This window comes from Dermacentor albipictus, chromosome 3, assembly GCF_038994185.2.
Source record: "Dermacentor albipictus isolate Rhodes 1998 colony chromosome 3, USDA_Dalb.pri_finalv2, whole genome shotgun sequence".
NCBI lineage: Eukaryota > Metazoa > Arthropoda > Arachnida > Ixodida > Ixodidae > Dermacentor > Dermacentor albipictus.
The window spans coordinates 100,116,578-100,138,399 of NC_091823.1; the positions used below are offsets into that span (position 1 = coordinate 100,116,578).

Genomic DNA, 21,822 nt, shown 5'->3' on the forward strand with positions numbered 1-21,822 from the left:
ACGGTGAAATAGATAGGTTAGGATGGTTAATACAACAGGGTCAGCGGCAATAGCTGTGAATGAGATGTGCGACGACCCGCGATGACATTTGATGGTCATGGAAGATGGGACTGAGCGCATGCCAGTATTTTCGCCTTACACAGGCGGGCGAGCAGTGCGGGAAGGCTGCTGTTCACAAGGGATCTAGCAGCCGGAAAACATACAATATGATCGCAGTTTGACGATGTACTGAACATTAGTGCTGAAAGATGGTGTTTACCGTGAACGTAATAACCGGTAAAAAAGAAGCATAACTGCATTGGTTCATCTTTTGTGTCCTCGATAGTGAACGTTCGTGCTAGGAAATAGTACAAAACAGGATCATATCAATGAGGTTCTACTGTATCAAATAAACTTGTTAATCTGGTTCACTAATACAAAGTTTATTTCCTGATTGGCCAGCTCCATTTACAAATATATTACAAAACTTTTGCTTCTGAGGACAAGGCAATACCAAGATACAGTGAACTCTGGTTATAACGAACTCGGATATACAACCAATCATGCTGTACACATCAAAACACTGAAGCTCTATAAATGTGAATGCAAAATATGCGGCTTGTATTAAACTCAACGCTGGCTGCGCTGAATTCTGGGCACGTAACTTCATCACCCCCACTGAAATGCACCTAAATTCATTATTTCCAACAGTACCGGCAGTTACTACATTGCTGAAAGTTGGGCTAATTGGTAACTGACAATCAAGGGTGATTAAGAATACATTATTAAGTTTTGACATAGTCATCCAGGTGCAAGCTGCATGTTTTCTGCATGTGGCAGCCTCTTAACCAAACATGAACAACGTCAAGATTGCAAACATGAACATTTGCTCAAGTACATGCAGTCCTAAGAGACTACAAGGCCCCTTTAGCCAGCCATTCTATGTGAAGGTGAGGGTGCTCACACACCTCCTAAACAGTGAATTTTAACATTTGTAATATCCTATGAACCTCCCACCAAGGAGGGGTTGGTGAAGAGGGCAGGAATAGCATGATTTAGCTCTAGACATACTTGCACACCAGCAGCAGAAAACTTGAAACAGCAGACTGATAAGTACATTGTTTTTATATCACAGTGACTTTTTCAGCGACATTGCTGTAGCTGATATTATCTGCTTCAGAAACTTGTCTGTAAAAATTTTCTTGAAGCAAGTACCTTGCTTGTGTCCTTTTCACCATCAGATGGCTCCTGATGGAATGTTCGGAGATCTAATACTAACAGAAAAGCTTTTTTGCGAACAAAATTTTCATAAATACCGAGATAACATTTGTAAAAGTGCAGAACAAGCTTGAGGTAGTTGGCAGGCATCCACTCACGATTTGGAGAACATAAGAGCGCTGGTCCATAGGACATCAGCCATGTTGACATTGCCATGGCCATACTCCTGCTTGAACTTCTTGGGGCCATCTAGGCAAAGGATTTAAGTACACAGACAGACACCACCACCATGAAAAACAAGTTGAATCCACTATCAAGTGAATGCATTAAATAAACAAAACAAATGACGAATACCAAGAACTTGGTAAATCACAGTCATAGACTCATAATCATTAGCCTATTTTATGTCCACTGCAGGACGAAGGTCTCTCCCTGAGAACTCCAATTAACCCTGTTCTGCGCCAACTGATTCCAACCCTTGCGCCTGTGAATTTCCTAACTTCATCAACCCACCTAGTCTTCTGCCGTCCTCGACGGCACTTCCCTTCCCTTGGTACCCATTCTGGACCCTAATGGTCCACCCGTTATCTAGCCTACGCATTATATGGCCTACCCAGCTCCATTTTTCTCTCTTAATGTCAATTATAATATCAGCTACCCTGGTTTGCTTTCTGATCCACACTGCTCTCTTCCTGGCTCTTAACATCATGCCTAGCCTAATATTCTTCGTTCCATCACTCTTTGCGCAGTCCTTAACTTGTTCTTGGGCTTCTTTATCAATCTCCAAGTTTGTGCCCCATATGGTAGCACAGGTACAATACATTGATTGTACACCTTTCTTTTCAATGATAGTGGTACGCTTCCAGTCAAGATCTGACAATGTCTGCCATATGCTCTCCAACCCATTTTTATTATTCTGTAATTTCATGATCAAGGTCCACTGTGGGTAATTGACCTAAATAAACATATTCCTTCACAGACTCTAAAGGCTGACTGGTGATCCTGAACTCTTGTTCCCTTGCCAGGCTATTGATCATTATATTGTATTCTGCAAATTAATCTTCAATCCCACTCTTACACTCTCTCTGTTAAGGTCCTCAATCGTTTGTTGTAACTTGTCCCCAGTGCTGCTTAACAGGGCAATGTCATCTGCAAACAGAAGGTTGCTGAGCTATTCGCCATTGATCCTCACTCCTAAGCCTTCCCATTTTAATAGCTTGAATACTTCTTCCAAGCATGCATGTGTAGGTTGTTTCACATAAATAATGTGAAACAACCCATGCCATAAGAAGTTGTCAGTACAGGAAACCACTACACAACACTAAAAACTAGCCCATTTTAGTGCCTTGCACTAGAAAGAGACTGCACAAAACACACACTAAGAAAGGAGTGGACAAGAGAAACAGGGCAAATTGATACTGGATACACCAATAAGGACAAAAGGAGGAGAGGTCTGTCACATTTACCATACCTGCAATCAGCTTCTCCAGCTTCAGAACAGTTTCTGCACCTGGACATTCAAGGTCTTGCAGCACAAACACATTCTTGAAGCGATTGGGATTGCTGTCTTTGTCCTTGTTAATGCCAAAAGTGAAAGCAAAGCCGCAGGTGAAAGATATTAGACACTGTCGCAGGCTGGTGAAAAGAAACTGGTTCAGGCATGTCTTTAGGATGACTTCAAAAGATATGAAGAGCAGTGAAACAGGAAATTGAGAAAGCCAGCTTCAGATGGCATTGACTTCAATGGGCATCCGCGAACTCAAATTTTTGTGCAAATACACGAATTAAATTAGTGCACAAATGTTCCCAAATAAAGTTTAAAAACATAATAAAATAAATAACGTTCCAAATAAAGGAATAAAGGGATAAATAAAGAAAAAACAAACAATTTGGCGGCAACACATTAGGCACAGCTAAAATTAATTTCAATTAGAATTTACATTCGTGTTGTGATTAGGTTGCTCACCCAAAATTCACACTTGTGCTCAATGGTGAAATTACTTATAGCTAAATACTTCATACGCACATAGCTTAAAATTTTGGTGCCTCACCAATGAGACCTTGAGCAAAGGTTTAAATCTGTCACAAAAGATGATATCACAAGACACCAAGAAATACAGAATGTGCTGGACCACTATTCGTGATGTTTGGAAGGACAATTAAATCTCCAAAGCATGGTAATTAATTGCAATGACATCAGCATGCTTTCATCTTCCTTTACAGTCCATTATAATCAAGATTAAATCATTCCAAACAGCTATGAAACTGACCATTACTCACCGTGCCAAAAAGTACTATCCCCACAAGGTCTTTTGGACTGCTTGTGATCTTGTTCAGCATCGTGCACTTCGCAGCCTAAGTTAATAAAAACAACCTTTCAAACACTCGTGTAACAAGTAAAACAAAGCCCAAGTTCCACAAAAAAGCACTGCTGGCATACTAATGCAGGTGCATCAGGAGACAAATGTAAATTCTTGTGGGCTAATGATAAGAAAATAAGAAAACAATATTCTACAAATAATATGGAGTCCTTCAATTCAATTACTTCATGCTGCCACTTACAACTGGCTCGCTTTTTTTTTAAATTATGCATATACATTTTATTTCCATTTTCAATGCTGAAATAAAGAAGGGAGGACTGCTCCCTTCCTTGCTAGCAGTACACATGTTCAGACTGCAGGAGAGCCTCTTGGCATTATCCAGGGCTTTCACGGGTTTTTCAGGTGGCCGCTGGAGCTATCTCAAGGTTTCTTAGGAGTGATAGGGAGATCTGAATATCATGCACTTCACTAGTCCAGAAACTCGGGCTATTTGATTACTCATGATCACCTAATAACGGCATGCTATATGAGGAATGTAACGTAGAAGAGACATACATGCCTCTTCTATGTTATGTCCCTTATTTTACATGCTGTTTTTACTAAATGTACCGAAGAATCAGGAGCATATAACTTCTGTTAGGAACGATTGGATCAAGGGTATCAGATCCACAGAATTTGTGAGTTTTTCTTTTTTTGGTAAGGGAACCTATGACAACATGTTAAATCATATTATGAATCTGCTTCTCTTTCCAAGAAAATTAAAAGGAAATGTTATAGTTCAATGAGATTGATATGTTAACCATTTGAAATGGCAAATTGGCAAATATGTCTGTATTATCATAAGTGAAGGATGTGTTTGCCAGAAAAGGATACAAAAAGAATATTCAGGTGATAATTATGGCTATGGTAGCTTCCTACAATGTTCTGATTATGGCTCTCAAAGTCGTTAAAGTATATTTTCGCTATGTGTTCAATATGTGGAGGAGTGAGGTCGGGCTCTTGACATTTTTAGCACGCAAGGTGAAAAAGCACTTTCTCAGCATAAACATCGAAGGCAGCATATTCTGAAGACTGCATGTTACGTATACTTAAAGTGTTAGATGCACTGTATGTTTTTACACTTTTCGCGAGACAAAAAGTTAAAAAGGAAATTTCTTCACCTTAATGCACTGCATGAAGGCAGTGTCACCATCGATGTCTTCAAACATGCTTTCTGTAGCATCGATAAGGAACAGGATACCGTCCACTGCCTGCCCATAGTCCTGTCAAAAAGTGCCATTTTTCGCTGGTTAGAACAATGCGAATATGGAAATACTCGCGCGTGATAAAGACAGGAACGGTACCACGGTGCTACTTTCATCTTCGCTCTCGTCATCATCCTGGCGCATCCACGTTTGATCCATGCTAACTGCACTCACACCCGCGCAGTACACTGAGATTTTGCTAAAACGAAAACAAAAGTTCATTATTAAGCGAAACAAACGAACTGTAGACAGTATGCGAAATATCTCAACATTAGTCCATATTTCCGACGCTATAAGTTAAGAACAACGATGCTCTGACACAACTCACAAAAACCGGCTAGCCGTAGTTAACACTGTTCACCACGATCAGCTAGGAATTCAGCGATGTCATCACAAAATATTGTGACAAGCTGGGAGGTATCTTGTGGTGTTACCGCCTAATGGCAAAGCTTGCAGGAGATTTCGATGAGTTAACAGGTGTTTCGGTTGTCAGAAGTGCAGCACGCTCTCCTACAGTGCAAAGCGGCAACAAACTTTAGTCATCGCACGCTCCAACGGCTCGTTCTATTTATTAGGTGAGCTCTGATCCTAGGAATCTGGACTTACTTCTGCGGACGACGCAAACTATTAAACTCTATAATCTACAGCGAACCACAACAGTTTCACCTAGAAACGCCAAGCAGCGCAAACCCGCGAACTGAACATCCAAACAGCCGCTTTTCACGCATGCGTTGGATCACGTGACAAAATCAACAACATCCTGATACGGTCCAATTTTCTTTTAAACACTTTTAATGAGTTCAGCTTTTCAATGTAACAAAATAAATCCAACCAGTATTACGCACTGTTCAAAGTAGGTTTTTCATCCTTTTCTTTAACGGAAAATTGCTTTCCTCGCATTCCTGTTTTGGCAGAATAGAGAGGCGAAGCTGTTGGCAACACGACTAATGTTTATGCTTTGAGGGTTGTGTGTGTTTTGTTGTAGTAGTGTATAACGCTGTTAAGTTTATTCCCACCTTATTGCGTAGAAGATTAAGATCTTTACGTCGTTTTGCCGGATGCCAGAAAGAGAAGCGAAGGTTTCTATTCTAGGAAAAGTTGCTTGGATTCAGAGCAGTCGTCCATCCTAGCGTTTCTGCTAATGCTGCCTTGATGCGTTTGTATAGATGGATGTCCTCCCTAGTTTTCGCGAATTGTTTGCAGTTGTGGTTCTTTTTGGTGCAATACGTGGGTCCTCCGAGTCGGAAGGTAAGTACCCGATCGCCGGATCAATGTGTGTGAAAGCTTCGCCGATATTCTGTTGTGCGAGTCATGATCAACGTGAAGACGGTATCGTTCCAGGTAAAGAGCTCGTAATAACCGTCCCGTCTGGCAAGGTAGCGCGGCGAGTTGATGATGACCTGAACCTTACCTGCAAAGTCGCCTCTGATGAAAGGTAAGCGCCTTTCGTATGCTCACCGTCACAGCTCGGGTGTTTCCAAACGTGTAACATTGCATTGACTCCACCTTATGCACGGGTGCCAAGCGCTTAACTTCGGAATGGTTGCGTTAGGTTCACTTCCTTTTCTTTCGTTGTTTTTTTTTCTTCAGGTTCCATATAACATGGGTTACTCTCCAGGACAAGATGCGCCAGGCGCATCGAATCAAGATAGAGTCTGAACATTTCAACGAAAAGACAGTGACCATCTATCATCTGGAGGAATCCGACACCGGGTGGTACACATGCGTCGCTCGCCACCACGATTCAAATGTTAACCGAGTGTTCAACAGAACGGTCTATGTGTCCGTGTCAACTTACGGTGAGTTTTGCATGGCTTATGCGGAATGTTTTCTCTTTGGAGCAATTGTTAAAGAGAGTTAACGTTGCTGGAACCCAGAACCTTCATGGCGAGACACTTGGCACTTGTTTTTTGGAGTTTAGTCCTGCGCCTTCCGTGTTGTAGAAATCCTGCCACTACGTTGACAGTGCTAATTACCACTGCTTTTCCATTTTCTAGCATCATCTGGCAGGCGGCCTTGCTACAACCAGTCCTTTGTGTGTGGCAATGGGTACTGCATTCCGAAACGATATGCCTGTGACGGTCACGTCGACTGCCATGACAGTTCTGATGAAGCACCCAAGCACTGCGGTAGGTTTTGAAGTAAATTGTGAACATTTGCTTGTGCAGTAGAAATGCTTCGTGAAAAATTTTGTGCCTGTTTAATAGTTGCTGCATCATTGCATTACAAAGCCATACTCTCTTGTACATGCTGTGCTTGCCAAATCACGAAAAGACTGTCGTCGTCTATGCAGATGCCACTTATGTAGTGCAAGAGTCATGATATTTAGGGCAAGGTAACGGCAGAGCTTTCCCATCATGCATGATTGGCAGTGGGGGGTGAAAGCTCTCTGTGTGCTAGAAACAGTAGAGTTCACATGCGTAAGTTAAGGGTGTGTGAGTATTTGAAACATTTGAATACTGAATCGAATAATACCCTCTTCGATTTAGTCTTCAAATCGAATAGTAACTGTTCCTAAATACAAATTTCCAAACACTTCAGATGGTCGCCTGTGCTCGATCAAAGAAAATTGATGTTAACATGCAATAAATTTCATCCTTGCAGCATAGTAGATGTAAAACTTGAAAAGTTACATAGTGAAGCAGGCTACGTCACACAGGGAATCATATTTTACTGGCTAAGCCGTGATAATTCACACACTCTGAAGAGGCCTGTATGGATAAGCAAGCCGCTTATTTTTCCGTAATGCTCTATATGGTGATTAAATGAACAACACTTCCTAATCTGCAATGTAATGCCAGAAATTGGGGAACAAAGGAGCTTTTTGGCGAGCCAGTTAAGTTCCCCTCCCACCTCCATTTACTTGTTGTCGAAAGTGTGAAACTTGTCAAAATGCTTCTTGTCAAAATGTGAAACTGGTCTGGCTGGCAGAACAGATGGGCCACAATGCAAGAAGGCAGAAAAATAAGGTATGCAGAAACCATCGGAGGATGATTGTCAAAGTCAAGCAGTAGCTTCCCAATAGACCTGTTGAGATATGCTGCTGGGGACACTTATCAGTTAGCTTGATGTGCAACCAGCACTGAAATTTTTGTACCAACAGCAGCGCCATAACATGCAACTTAGTGAGCGATGGGAACAATTTACCATAGCACATGCTACAATTTTGCAAATCCACTGCTGACCTTGAAGCATACGTGTGCAGCCGACCTGGCACTGGCGTGCTGTAATGAAGGAGTGCACGCGTTTTTCAAAACATGTATGGCCATGGACAGCTAGCTTGGTCGAAGCATACATTAGGGTAAAGCCAACATTGATACAGGCATGTGTCCGTTATAGTCAAATGTGTCCTCTCATCGTAGTGGCATCCCCACCGGATGGTGTCGGCACATTTTTGTTGCACACTCAAACTACTGTAGTTCTTCATTGGTTAATGCTCTGAGGCATGTGGGTGCCGTGATGTTGCAGTGCTTCCAACGTTGCCGTGCCATAAGAATTAGGTGAATCCCATGAACTACGGGAATTGACGTAAGCAAAGCTTTCTGTGCTGTTTGACTGGCATTAATTAGCGGTGACGTTGACAGAAAATGTCTAATTTCTTTGGCATTTAATGCAATATGAGAGTGGCGAGTTGATGGCAAATATCACCTTGCACGCACCACTGCTGTTCGTCTGCGTAGCGCACGGAAAATGCAGTGGGACATGTTTGCTTGAGGCATTGGTGTGCACCATTGTTCATAACCTCTGAGAAGGTTAGTAATGTCATTGCCTCGCATGGTGCATTGCATCGTGGCAGAAGTGTTAAAATTTCATGGAATTATGGGGCTGTACATGTCCGAACCACAATCGGATCATGAGGCACACCATAGTGGCAGACTGCAGATTAATTTTGGCCCTCTTGTTTTCTTTAAAGCACCATGGCATCTAGGTGTCGCACATCAATTCACCATTTCTGTGCCTATTGTGGTAGCTTTGCAGCTATGGCATTGCCCGAGGTCACAGGTTCAGTCCTGACCACGGCAGCCACATTTCGACGAGGGCTAAATATAAGAACACTCGTGCGCTTAGAGTTAGGTGCTCATTAATGTAGCTTTGAGTCTTCAAGCATGTGTCAGTTGTCTGCTTGACAAATTTGCATGGTGCTTATTTTTCAAGAATAGCAGAAACGTACCGTACTGTACCTTGAACTTAAATTTATCCAGTTTGTCTGCAACCACTGTTGTGTTTAGCGGTAGCGTTTCCTCGACTTCTCACGTCGCCTTTTCCCTCTCCCACCCTCACCCCTATGTATGCGACTTGCAAGTGAAGAGTGCCAAGGCTGTTATTCACTTGTCTCGTTTGCTGCATTGGTTCTACCCATTATCTGGCTGCACTCCCTGCCTTCTCTCTACCATTCTATATACCTCCCCTGTGGACGTTGCACGTTAGTACTAAGGTAACGGCTGCAGTTTCTGCAATGCTTTTGTGGGAGGTCACGGATAATTACAGTTGTCAAGTGAGTACTATGGGGACGCCAATGACCCCAGAGGGCTTTGTACACATATGACGCGTTGCAAAGGTCCAAATGAGTTTCTTGCATCGCCTATCCTCTCTGCCATGCTCCTGCCAGGTATATGCACTCTCTGAACCTCCTCCGGATGTGGAGTGCAAGACGGTTACAGCAGCAGTGGAAAAGTTGAAGAAAGAGGCAAAAAAAGCTTTGTTTTAAAAACACATTATTATCCTTTGTGAGGGTGCATATTGCACTCTGCTGTCAGGATTGGCCTGCCAAGTTGCCACCTTTGATTGCAGTTTCTAGAATTGGCTCACTTTAGTTGATCCACAGCTGTCCGCAAAAAGTGAAACGTCAAAGAAAGCTTTGCTTTAAAATGTAATTTTAACGTTACTGCCCTCCATTGCTTCATTTTTCCTGAGGACATGTGGGAGCAAGGTGTGTGCTAGGGGGAAAGCAACATTTAAGAGTGGGGAGTTAAGTGTGGGGCAAAATGTTCTAGCTTTAATCTCCTCCTGCTTTGCATTTATTCAACATTTTTTAAAACTTCTGGTAGTTTTGTAGGAACAAGCTTTCAAAACTAGCCTATTCCAGTGCAGCATGGTGTCTCAGTGAATGGACACAAGTGTCGCAAGGTGATCAAAAGCTGGTGTGTTGCACATTGGAAAGTCAGAGTGTGGCACGAACTGTGGCGTTCAGGGCCTGACCCCTGCGAGGACAAGGTGCTCTGTGAAGACGGCCGCTGTCTGCCACGCTCTCTATGCTGCGACCCTGCTACACAACCGGACTGCCGAGTCACCTATGTGCTCCCTTGCTGCAAAAAGTACCTGGCCAGTATAGGTAAGGCACCAAACCCGGCGGGTTAGACACCTTCCACACGAGATAAAAATTATTCAGCGATATTGGTCTGTCCTGGTTCCCTGTAGTAGTAAAAGGCATTACTGTTATCTTTTGTTCCCTAACTCCTTTTGCTTCCTTGCTTTCTTTTTATATAACGTTAACTGCTATGGTTTAATTTAATTTTTCTTTTTTGTTCTGTCCTGTGTGCATGTGAATTGACAGGTTTGAGGTCACATGCTGCAGTAGTTTAGCAACCTTGGTGTTGCCCTGCTGAGCTTGAGGGGGTGGTAACCGCATGTCTATGAGAGTGAAATAAAAAAAGAAAGCTTGTGTTCTTACATTTAGGTGCATGTTAAAAAAACACCAGTGGGTCAAAATTAATCTGGAGTACTCCACTATGGCCTGCCTCATTATCATATCATGGTTCTGGCACGCAAAACTTCAGTACCTAACTTAACTGACAATTTAGACATCAGGTTGTGCCATCCTCAAAAAGTTTGAATTTCTGTACTTTGGAAAAAGCAGGTTTAGAAGCTGGTAAAACATATAAACATTGCTTGTTTGAAATGTAAAGGTTGTGAAGAGTTGCTAAATATAGAAAAACATTTGTGCGGGTGCTCTTCAGGCAGTTACACAATGCTTCGAAAATTTATAATTGGTTGCTGGGGAAAGATGAAAAGGTGTAACGGTTTGAAACTTTTCAGTGTTGAGGTAGTGCCTCTGGATGATCATGATGATCTAAAGATATCACTTGGGCAATAGGGAAACATTTTACAAAGGCTTGAGTAGACAAAGGTGTCACATCTGCACTCGTGGTAGCAGAGGAGCACGAGCAGAGTTGGAGGTGGAGTTAAGCTGATGTCATGCGTGGTACACAAAGGCTTTTGCGTAGTTATGTGAGGAGTGGCGCGGTGCATGTTGTCGTTCTCCGACATAGAATGAGGTGTACTCATGATGGGCCCTCTTTGTTCACCATGCCTGCAACACAGAAGCTTAAATGTGAAGAGCAAAATGCCAATGTCTTGGTGCACATATGGCGCTGGAGCTTGCTGGATCTTTCTATTAATGGAGGGACACTGTGCAGGAATGCCATTTAACGGCTGTTGCTGTGTTTGATATACGAAGGTCGTTCAACTCAATCTGGGACTTTTTTTCTTTCCCGTTTTAAATGGATGCCTAGGCTGGAGGTTTTGTATGCAGTAGAAACTGGCACCTGTGCCCTGTTACTGGTAGATGGCGCTCATTTGCCGCGCTTCTGGATAGACTGTTATTCAAGATGGCGGACAACAGTGTGAATGTCTACGTGGAACAGCGTGTTGTGATGAAGCTTTTAGTGAACGAGGGCATAAAACCTGCTGAAATTTACAGAAGACTTTACGCTCAGTACTTTGATGTGACACTCAGTGGCGGTAAGACATTTGAATGGTGTAAGCGTTTCAAAGATGGCTGCACCTCTATTACTGACGATCCTGATCGTGGTGGATCACAGCCCACAATAGTAATTCCTGAGAACATTCTGCGCGTGGAGCAGCTGATTGTGGACAATCGTCACATAATCTGTCGTTAGGAACAGTGAACACAATAATTCATGATCATTTGTTGTTCCGAAAAATGAGTGCACACTGGGTCCCAAAGCAGCTGTCTGCTTTTGATAGACAGAGAAAAGTTGAAGTCTGAAGAGAACTGAAGGAACACAATGAAAGGGGAGCCCAGGATTTTCTGAATCGCATCATGACATGTGACGAAGGAAGGGTTCACCATTCCACCCCAGAATCCAAAAGAGCATTGATGCAGTGGAAGCATACGAATTACCGCCTCCAAAGAAATTTTGAACAGTTGCGTCTGCTGGTAAAGTGATGGGAAAGGTATGTATTTGGTATAAACAGGGAATCATTTACGTTTATGTTTTACTTCATGGTGTCACTATCAACAGTGAGTATTACTGCCGTGTTCTGCGTGATGTGCACAAGAGTTTACGGAAGAAACGTCCGGGTTTGATCACAAAGGGTGTGGTCTTTTTGCAAGACAATGCACGACAGCATACCGCCCAACGCACATTCCAAACAATCCAGGAACTTGGCTGGCAGATATTACCACCTACCCCCCCCTCCCCCCCCTATAGTCCATACTTAGCACCAAGTGATTTCCACCTGTTTGGGCCGTTGAATAAATTCATTGGAGGAACACATTTCAACACTGATGATGAAGCGACGAATAGTGTCCTACAATGGTTCCATCGTAATAATAAATCTTTCCGTGCCGAAGCATTTCAGGCGTTTGTTAAACGCTGGGATAGGTGTACAACTGTACCTGAAGGTTATGTGGAAAAATAAATCCACTTTCCACACTTTGAAATTTGTTCTTCTATTTGTTTTTAAAAAAGTCCCGGATTGACTTGAACGACCCTTGTATGATTACTAATGGTTGCCACTGAGTGTCACATCAAAGTACTGAGCGTAAAGTCTTCTGTAAATTTCAGCAGGTTTTATGCCCTCGTTCACTAAAAGCTTCATCACAACACGCTGTTCCATTAGTAACCTTGCTGGGTGTCCTAGGAGTTCTCAATGCCTTTTCTTGCCTATGTGTGTGCAAGTGCAAAAAAGTTGAGATTTGAGATGATGTGAATGCATTTTATGATGCGAGACTCCACAATTTGTTGTCTAGACCTGTGTTACCTTCATGATTTCAAATTCTGCAGCCCTTCTATGCAGGCGAACAAGCTGACGAGAATAGCACATGATGGTGAACACGGTTTTTTGGTTCTGTCGTTACTATGCGTGTGACATCTATATGAACTCTTCTTGCTGGCCATTGTGACGGTACAGTGCCTCTCTTGCTCGCTCTTGTTCTAACTGACCTGGTAATTGCAGCCAACACTACAACATCGCTGGTAGGGGTGCTGGCACGCCCCCCACACCAGCGGGTGGGTGCCAGCGTGGAATACCTGCAGTCGTCGGTGTACACTGTGGTCAGTTGCGCGGTGGTCTTCATCCTGGTTGCCACAGTCATGGTGGCGGCCATCTGCCGCATACACATGCGCCGTGCGGTCATGGCAAGCCCCTTCCCTTTTGTCAGTAGCCACGCTGACCACCGTTGTCTTCCCTGGTGTCGGCCGCTGCATCACCCAGTCACCACGACAGGGGTGAGTTGACTGTCGTACTAAGACATGGTCACAGGAAAACATGGGTAATAAACAAGATTGGTAGGAAGCTGTCAACACGGCAATTAGCAAAAGGAAGTGATTGAATGGGCACAAGTTTAGAGAATGATGGTAGTCTATAAAACTTGTGTTAGCCGTTAGGCTGTGTACAGAGTATGCAACCTCACACATGCTTTCAGTGTGAAGTCTTGAAAGGGTAGAATCTAGTGCACGCAGAATTCTGTGTCGATGATGTTCAGCACTTCTGCACAAAAGTCAGAGATATGATTGAGCATGTTTTTATAAAGTGTAGTACCCTTCAGTCCCAAATAGAGGCGGCTCATTTGAGGCTACAATTTGATAGGGTGAATATTTGCCGCAATATAAACCAGGAGTGTACAGTTAAACTTTGTTATTGTGAACGTGGATATAGTGGATTATCGGGCATAAATAAGTAAAGGTAAAATTTGGTTGGCCATGCTTTATTTCAATGAAATATTCTAATCCAGTGAAAATGGTCCGTTCTATCTGAAGTTAGGGCCGTGGTGTGTTGTGAAATGCTGAACTTTGCACGAACTGCTGTCAAGAGTTTGATTATTGGAACCTGGAGGCTGTCACAAAAAACGCTGAAAAGATCTAACAAAAATATACTCGAACCTCGAATATACAAAAATATACTCGAACATTGTAACAAAGTGGCATAGGACGAAATAATGAATGTAACGAAATAAATGCAACTCCCCTTGAGATCTCCGCGGAGAACCATGTATCAAAAATAAAGATACATTGTTTTAACAAAGGGAAATTGTCCAGCCAATGGATATAATTAACTAGATTTGTCCCCAAAACCGAAAAATACGGACAGTTGCACACCGAGCCTATTGCTTTCTGCTGGGTTCAGCGCGGCAGTTAAGGATTACCGGGTTGAATATGCCATTGATTGGGTAGCCACATGCACGGTGGCCGTGGTCAAGCAGCACCTGCCTCTTATCATACCTCTTTCTCATTGTGGCGCATAACTGGCGAAGCTAAGTGCGCAGGCGTGCCCCTCCCAGATAGCAATCTCGGAGGTGCCATGCCTGGGTGCGGCAAGCCGCATATACAGGGTGATCATTTAAAATTTTTTACAGAACTTAAAAAAAATCGCCTGTTGCTGATAACATAATTCTGGTCCTTGAGCTGGATTATTCAGAGAGACGGGCATTACTTGCACTAAAAAGTGAAACACACACTCAACTAATTAACAAAATGTACTATTTATCTTCTTAGTTAATTACTGCATAGCGCATGTGGCAATTTATTAATTGTAGCTAGTAAGATTGCAAAGCGTACCAGCTTAGAAAGAATTTTCAGAATGACGCCAGTTTGGAGATATGCGGCGTCAAAGTTTCCGTAAAAATGCACTGTTGTTCCACTTACTTTTTTAAGAAAATGCTCTTTCGGGCATCGAAGCGCTAACATAACTGGAACGCTCATGTATTTCATGCCACACTTTGGGAAATAACATCTCTGTAACTGGTGTCGTCCCGGAAATTCGTATGAAGTGGATACATCTCACAAGCTCACCGGCTACAATTTGTAAATTGCGATACACGCCATAAAGTAATTAAGTAAATTAGTGAGTTACTGTTAATTAGTTGAATATGTGTTTTGATTTCTTGTGCTAGTAATGTCTGCGTCTTGGAATAATCCAGCTCAAGGACAAGGATTATGTTATCTACAGCAGGCAATGTTTGAAAATTTCGTAAGACTTAAAAATGATCACCCTGTAGATAATGCTGCTTGCGTATGGTGTGCAAAAAACCAGTGCCTCCAGTTCCCTCTCTCGCTGCGGTGCAGTGAGATTGCACCTCTGAGATTGTGTCAGTGTGATCTTGGAAGCCACAAGCCGTCCAAGCTAAGCCAAGCGGCCGCACTTTCACTGCAGGGCCGTGGGACAAGTGAGGCCACAAGAAAGCGTCAGATCAGATAGTTTCACATTCATGTGCCGAACACGTCTGCCTATATTGTTGACAATGTGTCTGGTGCTGTGACGAGCTTTGTCGGTCAGGTACTTCGACAAGTTTGCAAAATCTTGCGAAAGTTAAACTACAGTTGAGTCTGGTTAATACAAACACCGTTTACTTAGGACTTTCGGTTTATTCGAACTGAAGCTGTGGTCCCGTCAAAGTTATGTGTATTCAATAGGGGGAGAATGTCCAGTAATTCAAATGCGCAAGCATTTGTGATGGTTAATTCGAATGTACTGCGCTCCGACAATGCCCTCAGCAGCACGCCAAATCACGCAGCGATGCCTCCGACCGGCATTCCTCTGACCCTGCCATAGAGGAAGAGCTTAGGAGAGACTCCTCAAAGCCACGTGCAAATAAAAAAAAAAAAACCCTGGTGGAAATATGTGTGCAGGTGTTTGCAGGTGCGCATCATTGATTACTTCTGTTAGTGACGGGGCAGTGGCTTCCGTTAGTGTCGCAGCACCGCTATATACCCCATAGAGTGAATGTATAAGAACGTCTAAAATTTCGGACGCAAAAAACCTTCGCCATCCGACTTTCCAGACTTTTTGCCATGACTGCAGGTCTGAAATGGCATTAATCAAAGCTGCCACATCCAGCATTTTGATTATCGCGGTGCCTCGAGCTGGCGCTCTCGCGCGCAGATCCGCTGGCAGCCGTAGCCACACCACGGCAAATGCTAGCCTAGCTACTTCGACATTCGCCACCAAGAGTCCTGCTGTTCGGTGCCACGTTTTTGATGTGAAAATTTGCTGCTGTTGGCAATGGTTCTGACTTTGCCTTTGTAATCCTCGCCAATGCATAATTTGCATAATTGGTTCCCGAAAGTCATAGTTGCATAATTTTGGTTCCCGAATGTCAACTTCGCCCCAGTACAGTGGTCTTGCGCGCTGAAGCATACCAAAAGTTCGAAGGGGCAGTTGTCACGGGACATGGTATGTTTCATTTCATTAAACGCATGTGCACCTGCTGCCTTTTGTCATAGTACGAGCACCGATACGCCTAATAACTTACTGTAATTTGTAGATACATGTGAATAAATCTTGTCGAACTTCCCACTCATGTGTTAACTCGGTGCACATGTAACACTGCAGGTAAGTCCTGCATTCAATTAGCTTCCTTTAGTTCGAACATCTTTTAATTCGAACAAATTTTCGGGCCTCTTCGAGTTTGAATAGTAGCGATTCGACTGTATCTCTGAAAGTCATTGAGGTAGCCCGAGAATACCACCCCAGCTGCATAGTTGGCACATCATGTTGTGTGCCACATGGAGCTAGAACACGATAGGCTTCGTTCACATTGCAGCATAATTAGCTGTTCCCTTTGACTGCATTGTCGTTTCGCCGGTTTCACAACATCAGCTTCAATCAGGGCGTACTTGTTTGTGGACGCAACTTACTTTTGCCGTTATTGTGCAGTGGTTGCAAGGAATATACAATTAACAGTAAGCCTTGATCAAATTGAACATTCCGCTTCCCTAAAGTACACCTATTTCACTTCTGAATGAAATGTATCCCTCGAGACAACCGCTTTAGTGAAGGCGCTACCGTGTTTGATGGGAGGTTTGAAATGGGGCGTTTCGGTAGCTATTGCGAAACATTTGTTTTTCAATGTTGTAATGCTTACATGCAATAATTAACCCATGCATGTAATTCGAGCATGTGATTCATTATCTTTAATGAGGAAACATAGCATGACTGACCGTACACTAAATGAATATTTAATTACTGAGTAACTATGATTTGTTTCTATAACATGCACAGTCATTCTCATCCCACCTTGGCTTGCTTTGTATGTAGTCTCCAGCACCTTGGCAAAGATTTATGTAAATTTTCCACATTCATCGACAGTCGATCGTAATTTGTGACTGGGGACATGAGTGAACCAAGTGGAAAGCGGAAGCAAAAGACCATCACATTGAAACAGAAGGAAGCATTCCTAAAAGCTGTTGCATCAGGTGCTAAAAAGTTGCATGTGCAACATACTGCAAGTTCTTTTGCTGTTCTTTTGTGAAAATTTAATTCTGTATGCGGCCGCGTAGCGGTTTAGTGGGCTGCGGAGCAGTTGCGTTCTTTGCATGTTTAATTGTGCACACCATTAGCCATGTACTGCTGTAAAGGACAATAATTGGTGTAACAAATTAATGGATATAACAAAGTGATTTTGGCTTCTTCAACTCTGTTATAACAAGTTCGGGTGCTAATAATTAGATAAATGAATTTACATAGCAATCATAAAACCACACTTAGAGGCATGGCTCCTTGCTGTCCACCGTTTTCTGGACACTGGCTGTTTACACTAGAGCCAGCACTACAGCAGGTACACTAACATTGCCCCTGTTACGTCTTCCAACCGGTGCCACCAGTGTTACGACACCCAACCGGTGCCACCAGTGTTACGAACTTGTACCGCTGCACCACGATTACGGCTTTGTGGTCCCGTAGCGCTCGTCACCCGTTTCGTGACAGAGCGTTGGTAGCGAAGACTCCGAGCCTGGCGTCGATGAGAATAACAAAAGGGACTTTATACATTATATACAGGTTATCATACAGGACATGAACGGGTCGGCACTGGGGCCGAGTGCTCACAACAAACGCGACTGTTCTCGCACGACGACGTCCGGCGAAAACGCGTGACACATCTCACCCCAGTCGGGAGCGACACTCTCTCCCCGTGGGTCGGAAGATCCTGTTTTTCAGGCAGCGCGTTGCTGCTTTTATAATCCCCGAGCACCATTGTCACTCAAACGGCCCAATACAAAGTCAGCACACGACGGTCGTCCGAGGGGTCCAACCAGCGACCGCGCTGGCCACCCGGTTCAAAGTTCGCGCGCGCGGTGACCTCCAGGCAAAGGGAGGTGCGGCGCCGGGCTGTCTGGCACACGCTGACATGTCCAAACTTGCGGCTCGCCGAGGCTTCTCCCGCGCGCTGCCTGACCTCTCAGCATCTTGACTTGTGAAGGGAGAATTAGGGCGCTCGCAGGATAGATTCTGCATCTTGCAGATTCGGAATCCGGGCTTGTGGTAATGGCACAACAGCATCCCCGCCCTCAGATAAGGCGCCGGGAAGACGAGCTGCCTCCACGTGGCTCGGATGCCAGGCGCGCACGTTCGTCAGGCTCGTCCAAGTTCCCGTCCAGTGTCGGGACGCCAGGTAACTTCACGTGCCCAGGTCCGACACGCCAGGACAGGAGCTCTGCTCACCACGTCGTCGCCAAGGCACCTTGACCAGCTCCGCTCGGGTCGTTCCTAAGACCTTGCTTCTCGCCACTGGTCCCGCTTGGTCGTTCTGCAGCTTGCAAAACCGACCGGCAAAAGGCAACACCCAACACGAACAAGTGCCCTCTGTCTCCCGTCAAACACCAGACAAGGCCATAATCCAAATCAACCTAACTAAATTGCTATCCCCCTTTTTTTCTCCCGCTGCAACAAGAGGCAGGTGTACGATCTAGCACACAAGGCTCAAACAATCAGTTTTCAAATCAACAACTCAACAAAATAGAAACAATTATTAATCAGCAATAATAATTACAAATAGAATGGTCCCCTTGAAATCACTTGGACCGAAAACATACTTCTGAGGAAGCAAATGAGGTCATTCATTTTTCCCGGCGATATTTTCGCGGAATCCGAAGCTGCTTATATTTGCGACCCTGCTTATCCGTGTAGCGGCGGTACAATAAGCCAGATTCCTTGCCAAATGAAACCTCCTTTTTTTTCACTCCCCGTTTGACGCTCTTCCTCAGATCGGCTAGTGAACAATCTTCCTGTTGTTCGCGAATCCGAGTTTCCCTTTCAACTGCAGCCTGCTCCTGCCAGCTGGCGGAAACCGGAGCGAGTGTGGAGCCCGCGTCGCCTAATTGCGGCGTCGCGTCTCTATCGCGGCTAGCACTGCACGCGTCACTCCCACTCACCTCCAGGACCCGCTCGCCTAGGCCAGCCTCCGAGCTCTGCCTCTCCCGTGACTGCTCGCCACTCAAGTTACCGTGATCGGTCCGTGTGCCGCACCGCCTTTCGCTCACCGACGCTAAGTCAAGTTCCCTCGACAGCGGGCGCGCTTTGGATCGCGTGGGGGCCATGTACGCCACGTCGGCAAAGAATGATTTGCCCTGATCCCTCAGCAGCTGCTCCGAGCTATTTGAGAAGAGGTAGGAAAATTGCTCCGGGAGGGCGGCTGACACAGCGGCTTCGGTGTTAAGTTTTCCAAACTCTCCTTCAATGATAACCGTTGCGATCGGTAAACAGACACTCTCTTTCTCGGCCACTTGCCGTATCTTAACGCACTCTCCCGTAAAATCACTTGAGGAGACGAAAGACGGGTGAACAACGTCCATAGTTGCTGCAGAGTCCCGCAGTGCTCGGCACTTCTTGCCGTTTACCTTAATTTCCTGCACATAGGGCTCCAATAGACGTATGTTTTTGTGAGTTTCCTGTATCGTTGCAAAAGCAATTCTCTCTGGGCAGCTTGCAGCGATGTGCCCTTGCTTTTTGCAATTGTAGCAGGTTAACGGTTTCCGTTTTTCAAAAGAACGCGTCATTTCGTTTCGCTGTTTCGGACCATCGTCATCATTCTGAGATGCATTCTGTCCATCCCTTACAGTTTCTTTGGGAAGGGACTCGTCGTCCCGAAACTCGCGACGCGTGATTTCCTTCCGTTCGTCGGGCTTCCCGTAAAACCCATCTCTTCTATCTGCTTTTTCTATGCGCACTGCCTTGCTGTGCAAGCTGCGGCGGGTGTAATACTCTTCCGCTAACTCTGCTGCCTTGTTTAGCTTAACCTCCTTTAGCCTATCTTGCAGCCAGAGCCGGACATCCTCATCAATGCAACGGTAGAACTGCTCCAACGCGATGCATTCGACAATTTTGTCGCGGTCGTCGTAAACCTCTTCGCCCTTCAGCCATTCCACCAAGTCGGCTTTTAGACGAAACGCGAAGTCAACATTCGACTCCTTGCCCTTTTTTGCATACCGGAACCTCTGCCGGAAAGCTTCGGGCGACAATTTGTACTTCCGCAGTAGCGCTTCCTTCACATCACTGTAGCTCTCAAACGCCTCTTTCGATAAGCAAGTGATTACGTCTGATGCCTCCCCAGGAAGCAAGGCTAACAGATTCTGTGCCCAAAGGGATCGCTCAATGCTATTCCGTTCACACACGTGCTCAAATTTCACGAGGTATTTGGCCATATCCTCTCCGACGACAAAGGGTGGAAGTTGATCGCGTATTCTCGGAACATTAGAAGTGAGACTAGGCGCTGGCGAGCTATTTCGGGTCTCCAACTCTTTCATTTTAAGCTCGTGCTCACGAATCTCTCTCCTTTCCTCCATGCAACGTTCCTTCTCCCTCTTTTCCTCCTCGCGACGTTGCTGTTCTCTCCTTTCCTCCTTTTCCTCTTCGCGACGTTGCTGTTCTCTCCTTTCCCGCTCGCAACGTTCCTTCTCCTCCCTTTCCCGACGTTCATTGATATCCGCCCAGGCCTCTGCGGCTTCCTCAGCCGTTACGTCCCCAGTCCTCATGACCTCAAGGATCGCATTCTTTCTTTTGGTTGAGCCCAACTCAATGCCCAACTCCTCACAAATTTCGAGAAGTTCCTTCACCTTGTACTTCTCCATCGTTCACACTGTCCTCCTGCTGTTTACCCTTTTTGAATATACCTGCCGTACGCTACTATAACACTACTAGTAAGACATATGCAAGTATTTCACACACTGCCCTGTTTACCCCCTCAGCATCCCCTGGTTTTCAAAACACTCTTACTAGGCTTGAAACACACAAGGTTATCACAATGCAACACCAAATCCTTCCCTAAGCTACTATAACCTGTGTCAGAGAAAGTCTGGTGTTTGAGGTAAACTTCAGGCACTCACCGCGCCGAGGTAGCTGATGCCGGTCAATCCCACCGCTGCCACCAGTGTTACGTCTTCCAACCGGTGCCACCAGTGTTACGACACCCAACCGGTGCCACCAGTGTTACGAACTTGTACCGCTGCACCACGATTACGGCTTTGTGGTCCCGTAGCGCTCGTCACCCGTTTCGTGACAGAGCGTTGGTAGCGAAGACTCCGAGCCTGGCGTCGATGAGAATAACAAAAGGGACTTTATACATTATATACAGGTTATCATACAGGACATGAACGGGTCGGCACTGGGGCCGAGTGCTCACAACAAACGCGACTGTTCTCGCACGACGACGTCCGGCGAAAACGCGTGACACATCTCACCCCAGTCGGGAGCGACACTCTCTCCCCGTGGGTCGGAAGATCCTGTTTTTCAGGCAGCGCGTTGCTGCTTTTATAATCCCCGAGCACCATTGTCACTCAAACGGCCCAATACAAAGTCAGCACACGACGGTCGTCCGAGGGGTCCAACCAGCGACCGCGCTGGCCACCCGGTTCAAAGTTCGCGCGCGCGGTGACCTCCAGGCAAAGGGAGGTGCGGCGCCGGGCTGTCTGGCACACGCTGACATGTCCAAACTTGCGGCTCGCCGAGGCTTCTCCCGCGCGCTGCCTGACCTCTCAGCATCTTGACTTGTGAAGGGAGAATTAGGGCGCTCGCAGGATAGATTCTGCATCTTGCAGATT

General features: G+C 45.1%; 2 protein-coding genes across 4 annotated transcripts in view; one reads left to right on the top strand and one right to left on the bottom strand.

Annotated features, from left to right (window-relative positions):
- Window positions 1–5,495, bottom strand: part of Irbp (Inverted repeat-binding protein) — a 29,801-nt gene extending 24,306 nt beyond the window's left edge. The window contains exons 1-6 of one of the 3 annotated variants that reach the window (XM_065431070.1): window positions 5,369–5,495; window positions 4,862–4,961; window positions 4,679–4,780; window positions 3,478–3,552; window positions 2,669–2,771; window positions 1,356–1,446 (exon numbers count right to left, since the gene is read on the bottom strand). In XM_065431070.1, coding sequence (XP_065287142.1) covers window positions 1,356–1,446; window positions 2,669–2,771; window positions 3,478–3,552; window positions 4,679–4,780; window positions 4,862–4,921 — 431 coding nt within the window. In that variant the 5' untranslated portion in view covers window positions 4,922–4,961; window positions 5,369–5,495. Of the gene's footprint in view, window positions 1–1,355; window positions 1,447–2,668; window positions 2,772–3,477; window positions 3,553–4,678; window positions 4,781–4,861; window positions 4,962–5,090; window positions 5,110–5,276; window positions 5,321–5,368 lie in introns of those variants that run through there. The other 2 variants (XM_065431069.1, XM_065431071.1) reach the window with 2 other exon arrangements.
- Window positions 5,496–5,648: 153 nt separating this feature from the next.
- Window positions 5,649–21,822, top strand: part of LOC135901324 (uncharacterized) — a 28,689-nt gene continuing 12,515 nt past the window's right edge. Inside the window, exons 1-6 of the mRNA XM_065431072.1 lie at window positions 5,649–6,010; window positions 6,104–6,197; window positions 6,353–6,561; window positions 6,760–6,891; window positions 9,954–10,094; window positions 12,965–13,236. Coding sequence (XP_065287144.1) covers window positions 5,929–6,010; window positions 6,104–6,197; window positions 6,353–6,561; window positions 6,760–6,891; window positions 9,954–10,094; window positions 12,965–13,236 — 930 coding nt within the window. The 5' untranslated portion in view covers window positions 5,649–5,928. The remainder of the gene's footprint in view (window positions 6,011–6,103; window positions 6,198–6,352; window positions 6,562–6,759; window positions 6,892–9,953; window positions 10,095–12,964; window positions 13,237–21,822) is intronic.